General features: G+C 39.1%; 1 protein-coding gene and 1 non-coding gene across 2 annotated transcripts; both read right to left on the bottom strand.

Moving 5' to 3' along the window:
- Positions 1 to 774: 774 nt before the first annotated feature.
- On the bottom strand, positions 775 to 3,043 carry LOC114114909 (cytochrome c oxidase subunit 7C, mitochondrial). Its single transcript, XM_027970499.3, has 3 exons — positions 2,866 to 3,043; positions 1,908 to 2,036; positions 775 to 991 (listed from the first exon to the last, which is right to left on the bottom strand). The coding sequence occupies exons 1-2, from the start codon at positions 2,938 to 2,940 to the stop codon at positions 1,920 to 1,922; spliced, it is 192 nt and encodes a 63-aa protein (XP_027826300.1). The 5' UTR covers positions 2,941 to 3,043; the 3' UTR covers positions 775 to 991; positions 1,908 to 1,919.
- LOC114115081 (small nucleolar RNA Z39) lies at positions 1,091 to 1,153 on the bottom strand. The gene has a single exon (XR_003589579.1). It is a non-coding gene; the product is annotated as a small nucleolar RNA Z39 (small nucleolar RNA).
- Positions 3,044 to 9,910: the final 6,867 nt, after the last annotated feature.

Genomic DNA, 9,910 nt, shown 5'->3' with positions numbered 1-9,910 from the left:
TAAAATAAAATACATTACTTTTGGCTGTTGATACAAATTGTAAATCGGGGAGGAATGGGGGAAGCAGGTCCTAGGACTTGCCGGGAGGTAAATGTTTAATATAGCTCAGTGAATCTCAAAATAGGAAGGAGGCTCTAGTACCCTTCCCACCAAGAAAACCCAGATGGCTAAACGTGTAATTTAGCAATGATTCAAATGAAAAATTCAAAATTATCTTACGAACCCTAAACTTTTATTCTTGCTTCTGTGGTTCCCAAAGGTAGAAATCCTTAATGTTATACAGAAAATCTCCCAAGCACATAATACCATGACTTATCACTGATACAATTACTAATCAGAGCCATCTCACAACCCATTTCTCCTAGTCAAAGCATCAGAATAAAAAGGGGAGTAGTTCCTATATATCTCACATGTTGTTACAATTCATTTCAAATATTCTTTTAGTCTAAACAAGATTAATATTGGTCAGTAGCACATCTATGAATGCAAAAATTTCAGTGTTATGGTACAGAGGAAGAAAATGAAGCTCTTGAACTTAAAATCCCCATACACTACTGATTTTCCTAATGTTTAACTAATTATCACTCATGGGGAAAAATGAATCTACTCCTTCAAAGTAAAAAAAAAAAATTAAATAAAGACTAAAAAGACATCTTTTTTTCCTCCCTTTAAAATAAAAATCACACGATAAGTCTGCACTTCTCTTTTATATGAACTGCTGACAAATTCCTGACCCATGAATCAAAACAAAAAAATCGGATTTTAAGACCAAGAAACAAGCTAAATCAAATACATATTTAATTAAGAAACTAATAATGCAATATTACCCAAACAAAATGTAAGCACATGTTCAATTATCATGTTCCATATTTCAGAGAAGAGGCATTAAGGATTTATGCCATAAGTTTATTTACAAACATATTTAGGATGCTGAGTTCAAGGGACTGATCCTTTTAAGAGACTGCACCTCTTAATATGCTCCTCTTCCTATCTGTGAATAAAAACACAAAATTAATGACACTTAAACTCAAATTTAACAGAAATCATGCAGTTTCATTAATATATTGTCTGTCCTTCAATTTATGACTGGTGCATCAGAAAGCGTTTACAGTATCATGATTTTACTCATACTGATTTGCTTCATCATATGCAACAAGTAATGGCTTGGGTAAATCATTTCCCTTCTAAAGTAAGACAAGTGAAGTCCTTCTTTTCTAAAGTATATTTTGGAATGTATTCCAACAAACCCACAGAGCCTCCTATAGTGTTGTTTTTGATGAAAATTCTAATTACAATATTAATCTTCTCACTCAGTGGTGCTTTAGTTGCTAAGTCGGGTCTGACTCTTGAGATCTCATGGAATATAGCCCACCAGGCTCCTCGGTCAATGGGATTTTCCAGGCAAGAATACTGGAGTGGTTTGCCATTTCCTTCTTACTCAGGGACTCTAATAATCTTGCAGCACACATGATTCCTTCACGTAGATACTAACATATACCGCCCTCAAGACAGATGAACATTAATCAGTTTATTAGAACTTTTCCTGGTCAAGAACCTCAGCTCTGGAAGAAGACTGCCTGGATAGAATTCCTGGTCCACCACTGCTAGCTATGGAATACTATGCAAGCTGACTTTTTTTTTTTTGGTTTCAAATCAGGTTAATACCTCACAGTCTTGCCTGGGAAGCAATCTGAGCCTATTAATATTACGTGTGCCTAATAAACAGCAGCATTCAATAATCACTGGCTTTCAGGCAAAGATATGTTTGTCTACAGGTTTAACCTGTCTCCCACCAATGTCACATGGCTGCTTAACTTCAGTATTTGTGATTTTGAGGGGGTAGGTGGTAAGGGAAGAAAGGAATAAAGGAGAAACCTCTGCGAAGGTTTTAATTCCATTAAATTTACCTTTCTCATGGATTACTTTTTAAGCAGTTGGTGTCTTACGATAAAGAAAGGTGCAGCAAATCCAGACCCAAAGAACAAAGTCATCATAGCTAGTAACCTCCACTTGTTTTCCACTGAAAATGGTATATTCTGTTGGGAACAAAAGAGAACAAACAACAAATATTGAACTTCAAACCATCTGATTTTACAATTAAAAATAAGTACAGAGGAAATGCTAATTTTCATATAATCAGGTTATGTATGCCTGGTCAAATACCTGAGCTCTGGAACAAGACTGCTTGGATAAAAATCCTGGTCCACCATTGCTATGTATGGAATACTGGGCAACTTAATCATAGCACTTTTAAACATCTTTAAAATCATATGACCTTCACCGCAAACACTATATGGTAAAAAAAATTCCTGGCTTTCCTGACTCTCTCTACACCCTTTCTAGGCCTCAGGATAACCCGAGGAGGCTGTTACAGCTAACTACCCGCTTGAAGCTATTTATAATTAAAGCTAAAACCAACTTCAAGGACGGTTAATACTTCTAATTTCGTCAATTCGTTTAAGACTAGCCCCACATCATAGGCCCTCACAACCCCGAGTTTTCAATGACCTTCATTTCGAAGCCGGTGACCTTTAGCTAGGTTTTAAGCCACAATACCTGCAGTCAGAGGTTCTAAGGTCCCCGAATTTTGAAGGGCAGGGTGGGGCGCGCAGGGGAAATGGGGGGAGCGCTAGAGCGAGGTAAGACCTCTGGCTTCCTTTACTGAAGCCTATTCATGACTACAGCGCGCAGTAACACTCCTGAACTTTCTCCCGGGTCCCTGGGGGAAGCCGAATGCTAGTCGACGTCCCAGTTCAAAACCCTGGCTTCTCATTTCTCTCTTCACGTCGCATAGTAGGACTCGGAGTTCAGTCGGTCGCGCCCAAGTGCCCCCTACCCAACGAAACAGGCCCCTTCCATACTAACCTTCCCTGGACCCTCCTCATAGTGGCTCCGACGAATCACAGAGGTTGTGAACCTCCGGATGCCCTGTCCCAACATAGCGCTGTTGGACGCTCTACAAAAGATCCAGAGACCGGAGGTGGAAGAAATGGCGGCTGCAAAACTACCGCTTTTTGCCTCACGACCTTGCTCCTCTAACTGCAAGGATCGAAAGGGAAGATGGGAAATGCGGCACAGTTCTCGGAAAACGCGAGAAAACGGCGTTCTAAGGATTATGGGAATTGTAGTTTAGAGCACAGCGGCGCATTGTCGGCCCTGAAGGATTGTGGGAAACGTAGTCTGGCAGCAGATTCTCGCGGTGATTCTTTTAGAGCTGAGTTCTTTAGGTTTGTTTCTAAAACGATTTTACTGAAGTTAACGAAGCAGTTTACGTATGTTCTAGTTTATGAAAAAGGAAAATAAACCTCTCCCTTTTCTTTTTTTGTGACTGTATGCTAAGTGTTTCTAATTTGCACTACTATGTCGCTATGAGATGTGTGAAGAAAACATAACAACAAATAATCAAATAATATGCAGTGCAAAGGATTTCAGAGAGAATACTGAGTTGAAGTGCCAAGGGAAGGGTTATTGGAAGTAAGCGTAGTTGCTCAGTCCTGTCGGACTTCCCCCTAGACTCCTCTGTCCATAGAATTCTCCAGGCAAGAATACTGAAGTGGATTGTCATTCCCTTCTCCAGGGGATCTTCCCATCCCAGGGGTCGAACCTTGGTCTCCCGCATTGCAGGTAGATTCTTTACTAAGCCACAAGGGAAGTCCCCCTTGAAAGTATAGAGAACTAAATGCAACACAAATAGGGAAAGAGGGCAGAGAAAACTCAAGGCTAGCGTTAGTGTGGCTTGTTGGGAAAACTCAGCAGTGGCCACAGGACTGGAAAAGGTCAGTTTTTATTCCAATCCCAAAGAAAGGCAGTGCCAAAGAATGCTCAAATTACCGCACCATTGCACTCATCTCACACGCTAGTAAAGCAATGCTCAAAATTCTCCAAGCCAGGCTTCAGCAACACGTGAACTGTGAAATTCCAGATGTTCAAGCTGGTTTTAGAAAAGGCAGAGGAACCAGAGATCAAATTGCCAACATCCGCTGGATCATGGGAAAAGCAAGAGAGTTCCAGAAAAACATCTATTTCTGCTTTATTGACTATGCCAAAATCTTTGACTGTGTGGATCACAATAAACTGTAGAAAATTCTTCAAGAGATGGGAATACAGACCACCTGACCTGCCTCTTGAGAAACCTATATGCAGGTCAGGAAGCAACAGTTAGAACTGGACATGGAACAACACACTGGTTCCAAATAGGAAAAGGAGTATGTCAAGGCAGTATATTGTCACCCTGCTTATTTAACTTCTATGCAGAGTACATCATGAGAAATGCTGGAAGAAACACAAGCTGGAATGAAGACTGCCAGGAGAAATATCAATAACCTCAGGTATGCAGATGACACCACCCTTATGGCAGAAAGTGAAGAGGAACTAGAAAGCCACTTGATGAAAGTGAAAGAGGAGAGTGAAAAAGTTGGCTTAAAGCTCAACATTCAGAAAATGAAGATTATGGCACCTGATCCTGTTGCTTCATGGAAAATAGATGAGGAAACAGTGGAAACAGTGTCAGACTTTATTTTTTGGGCCCCCAAATCACTGCAGATGGTGACTGCAGCCATGAAATTAAAAGACACTTACTCCTTGGAAGAAAAGTTATGACCAACCTAGATAGCATATTGAAAAGCAGAGACATTACTTTGCCAACAAAGGTCCGTCTAGTCAGGGCTATGGTTTTTCCTGTGGTCGTGTATGGATGTGAGAGTTGCACTGTGAAGAAAGCTGAGCGCTGAAGAATTGATGCTTTTGAACTGTGGTGTTGGAAAAGACTCTTGAGATGGTTGGATGGCATCACTGACTCAATGGGCATGAGTTTGAGCAGACTCTGGGAGTTGGTGATGGACAGGGAAGCCTGACATGCTGCAGTCCATGGCATCGCAAAGAGTCTGACACGATGGGACTGAGCAACTGAACTCACCTGAACTCACTTCAGTATTCCTACCTGGAGAATTCCATGGACTGTATAGTCCATGGGGTCACAAACAGCTGGACACAACTGAGAAACTTTCACTAACTCACTGCTGTTAGTCTCTGATTAGTGTGTATTGGGAAGAAATTGGTGATAAAGGAGGCCAGGAAAGCAGCATTCAGTTAAATTGTGAAAAGTGAAAGAAAGGGAAAGTGAAGTCGCTCAGTCGTGTCTGACTCTTTGTGACCCCATGGACTGTAGCCTACCAGGCTCCACTGTCCTTGGGATTTTCCCGGCAAGAGTACTGGAGTGGGTTTACATTGCCTTTTCCAGAGTTATCTTCCCGACCCAGGGATTGAACCCAGGTCTCCCGCATTGTAAGCAAGACAATGAGCCACTGTCTGAGCCAGCGGGGAGGTCTGTGCTGACCTAAGTTTTACATTATTCATCTGTGGCAGAGTGCACAGAGGACTCACTTATGCAGCATCAGTAAACAAAGTTGATTAAGATTTCAGTCTTTGAAAACTGGATATAAAGTGCATGCTTTCATCTTTCTTTATCTTTTAAAAGAGAAAAGTCATGTTTCACTTAGATCAAAACACAAAAAATATAAAGTGAAGAAATTTTATTTCTACAAGGAGCTTGTAACTGAGTAGAGATACATGTAAAGCATAACTGGTGTTTTCTCCTTATTGACAGAGACTATATGATATTCGGGTTTTTTTAAAGTCCCCATCAATGTCTTTATCTATTAAAGGATTCTGATTTATGTTTCGGAGAAGGCAATGGCAACCCACTCCAGTACTCTTGCCTGGAAAATCCCATGGACGGAGGAGCCTGGTAGGCTGCAGTCCATGAGGTCGCTAAGAGTCGGACACGACTGAGCAACTTCACTTTCACTTTTTACTTTCATGCCTTGGAGAAGGAAATGGCAACCCACTCCAGTGTTCTTGCCTGGAGAATCCCAGAGACGGAGGAGCCTGGTGGGCTGCCGTCTATGGGGGTCTCACAGAGTCAGACATGACTGAAGCAACTTAGCAGCAGCAGCAACAGCAGCAGGGAAATGTTTTCACAGTTAATAGTTAAGGTTTTCTGAATTTTCTTTTTCATTCTAATGTACATAATGCCTCCTATATATTTGGTTCATTGTTACTTCTAATTCATATTAATTGATTCTCCTCTGTGTATCTGTCAGTTAACTCCAAAGGGAACTATAGGAGAAATTCTGTATGGCTTTGAAATTATCTGCCCCTCATGGGCTCTGTGAACTCATTTTATCATGACATGGGATGGGAGGGGGATATTCCTTTTCTCCCTGAATCTGGATGGACTCTGTGTGACTCTTTTGACCAAGAGAATTTGATATGTGATGCTGTGTTAGTATCCTGCCCAGTCCTCACGAAATTGGCAGCTTCTTTCCCTGTCTTTGGAAGGTTTCTCCTAGCAACTCTGAAGTTCATGTTAAGAAGTTTGATTACTCTGTTGGAGAGGCCCCCTGGAGAGTACTCAAGAATTCATTGGAAAAAAAGTGGGGCATCAGCTTAGTAGTCAAGTATGTGAGTAAAGGTATCTTGGATTCTCCAGTCCAATCCAGTCCAGTCCAGCTGCTAGCTGAATAACACTGAAGGACCTCAGTCAGTGCTGTGTAGAGAAGAGATGCCCAGTTTAGTCTTGCCCAAAATGCTAATTTACAGATTTGTGAGACATAATTAGATGGTCATTCTTTCAAGCCAGTTAGTTTGAGGTAGTTTGTTATGCACCAGTAAATAACTGGAACAACAACTGCTCAGCTGAACCTATCAGCCTCCAGACATATAAAAGAAAATAATACATTGTTTTAAGATGTTAAATTTTGGGATAGTTTATTATAAAGGTGTAGAGATCTGGAACAGGTACCATACACAATTTCTTATACACATAACCTAACATTCTAAATTCAGTCATAGTGACTGGCAAGGAAAATGCATATCATCTTTGAGAACTTTTCGATTCAGTATGATACTCTTTTGCTATAAAGTGAATTTCAAGAGAAATGAGACATTTCATGGATTCGAACAAAACAGAAAAGATCTTTCGGGACACGGGGTTTACTCCCAGGTTGTATTTAAAAAATAAAATCCAATTATTTTAATAGTGAATAGGGCATATATCATAGAGTGAGCAATGTTCTTTCTAGACCCACATGAATCTTTGGAGACTGAAATTGCATTATATAGAAAAATATATCTAGAAATTAAAGAACAGTATATGTCATGTCTCTCAACAGCTACTACATTAGATTTTTAGAAAGTAGGTTAGAATTCAAAAATAAATTGTTTACTGAAAAAGTTTATGTTTCTGTTCTACATTTAAAACTCAAGTTAACAAGTTTTTTTTTTTTTCTCAAGTTTTTAGAAATTCCTGCTACTGTAGAATTAAAATCAGAATATCGTGCTAGCCTTTAAAAATTTTTACATTTGTAGAAAGAAAAGAAAAGAAAAAAACCCTGGTTTTAGGAAAGAATAAAATGTGATTCCACTGAGGCAGTTACAGTTGGAGAATATTCTGCCAGTCTTCTGAATGATTTAGTGATGACCAACGGTGAGAAAAATTTCTGCAAAAAAAAATAAAATGTTTATATGATCAAATTGTATATTTTACTCATCTTATTTTATTACTATTAAATACTAATTTTTCCCTAAAAGCATATCATATTTTTCATTCCAAATTTATTGCTTAATCTCAATGAAAGTTTAAGAATGATTCATTTTTTGAAGACCAATTTGTAGTTTAATTATTTGTCATTGAGAATTGCCAAGTATAGTTAGATACATTTTTACAAGGTGAACACAGAAACTGACATTTCTCAATTTGAAAATCACTGACTGTATTTATGTTTATGGGCCATCTCCTTCTTGATTTAATTTACAGTGATACCTTGTATTGCTCTGGCCAGGTTTCTTTAAATTCACTATGGCATTTCCTGCTTGTGTCTATAACTGTAATACTGAATGATTAAATAGTTTCATTCATTTATTTTAGGGAAACACATAATTTAAATGAGGAAGGGAATACTGAAAACGAATTCAATGCATCATTCTAAAAAATCCTTTTTTGATAGAAGTAAGTAAAACATAGGAGATATTTGAAAACAAACCAACTTTGTTGCAATACTTATGTTGTTTTGTTTTGTAAAGAACTGTGCACATTAAGGACTATCTGGAAATCTTGGTCTATAACTAAGCTATTTTTCTGCTAATCAATGCATATGAAGTGCTGGTATATGTCTACCAGATTCAGGTGAGATTTCAGGGTTCCAATCAAAGGCACTTTGTTCCTCTAGACAGTGGACTGGCAATGACATGGTTAATACAGTCCAGAAAGATGTGTTTGTTTATGCTATAATAGCTTTTGTATCTGGCTTTTCAGTTTGGGCTTATAATTAAGAGAAATAGGATTTTCTTGAGATAACATTTATGCATTTTGAGTAAATTATTAGTGAACTCACAAACAGTTCCTTTAAATATTTCAACTAATTATAAAATTATACAAAATGGGTTAGGTTTAATTTCCCAGTTCTCTTCACATCTCTCAGATAATCTATACCCTCACTAACAGCATTAAAAACTCTATCTTTGTCCTAAACTGGACTCAGCATCTTCTTACCAGTTTGTACTAAGGGATTTTTTTTTTTAAACAACAGACTTATGAAACTCATTGCTGTGTTTACTGTGAGGATTTTGTTTTCCCTCTGAGGATATGTTTCAATGTATTTCATGGTGTCATTTTTATGAGGACCCATAGGAGAAATTTCTCTCTGGTCTTAGAACTAAAATAAACATGCTTCTTCTGAGTAGCTGATTTGCTTTTTCCTTATGAATGCTATGAATAACAAATTTTATTGCAATTTTTTCCCCATATAGTGATTCTTAGAGATCTTAGGGAGAAGGCAATGGCACCCCACTCCAGTACTCTTGCCTGGAAAATCCCATGGACGGCGGAGCCTGGTGGGCTGCGGTCCATGGGGTCGCTAGGAGTCGGACACGACTGAGTGACTTCACTTTCACTCTTCACTTTTTGGCATTGGAGAAGGAAACGGCAACCCACTCCAGTGTTCTTGCCTGGAGAATCCCAGGGACGGGGAAGCCTGGTGAGCTGCCGCCTGTGGGGTCGTACAAAGTTGGATGCGACTGAAGTGACTCCGCAGAGAGCTTAGAGCCGAATGTATGGCCTACCTCCTGGGGAGACTGTGAAGGTATTTTGTGTACTTTACTCTTAGCTCCATCTTCTCTTCTTGATTTATTTAGCTTTGCTTCACTTTTCTATCCAATTTTATTTTATCATACTCTATAGTATGTGTCTTTGTTCAATACCTCAAATGTTTTCTGGAACAGTATTAGCACATGTAAATAAGCTAATAAATCATGAATTCTCCTCACAGAGAAAGTTGTTGTAGTGTTACTTTATTGATCTTGCTCTTTGCTTTATAGAACCTGGGCTAGGTAAGGCAATTAAAGCTAGCTAATGTAACAAATGAGCCCCAGATTTTAATGGCTTAACACGATGAAGATGAATTTCTTGCTTATGTCTCCATCTGGATCAGATGTTCGGCTTGCAATCTTCCATTTGGTAACCCTAGTGTCACCATCTTCTTGGGTCTCACTCAGTCTTCTGGATTGACCCTGCCTGCCGCCGTGCTACGAAGGTAATGAATGCTATGAATAACAAGGTGGCATGCGTTACTTGTGCCTATATTCTATTAAAACCAATCACATGCTACCACCATTATCCAAACCCAGTTAAAACCAATGACATGCTATCACCATTATCCAAACCCAATTAAATGATATACAGACTTCTGTGTGTCTGAGAGGAAATTGGTTTGGTTAAGTACAGCATCTCCTCTGCAGAGACCTTCTCGTTTCTTGCTGAAATCTTATGGAGTACCTCTGTAAGAATTCAACATCCTGTGGTTATATATTACCTTGGGGCTTTACTACAGTGCTGCAGATGCTCATAATCTTG

This window comes from Ovis aries, chromosome 5 (assembly GCF_016772045.2).
Source record: "Ovis aries strain OAR_USU_Benz2616 breed Rambouillet chromosome 5, ARS-UI_Ramb_v3.0, whole genome shotgun sequence".
NCBI classification, from domain to species: domain Eukaryota; kingdom Metazoa; phylum Chordata; class Mammalia; order Artiodactyla; family Bovidae; genus Ovis; species Ovis aries.
This window is presented reverse-complemented; position numbering and strand designations above follow the sequence as displayed.

Coding starts and splice junctions, on each gene's coding strand:
- LOC114114909 (XM_027970499.3), bottom strand. CDS start 2,940: ATGTTGGGACAGGGCATCCGGAGGTTCACAACCTCTGTGATTCGTCGG. Junction 2,037..2,865: donor ATGAGGAGGGTCCAGGGAAG/GTTAGTATGGAA, acceptor TGTTCCCAACAG/AATATACCATTTTCAGTGGA.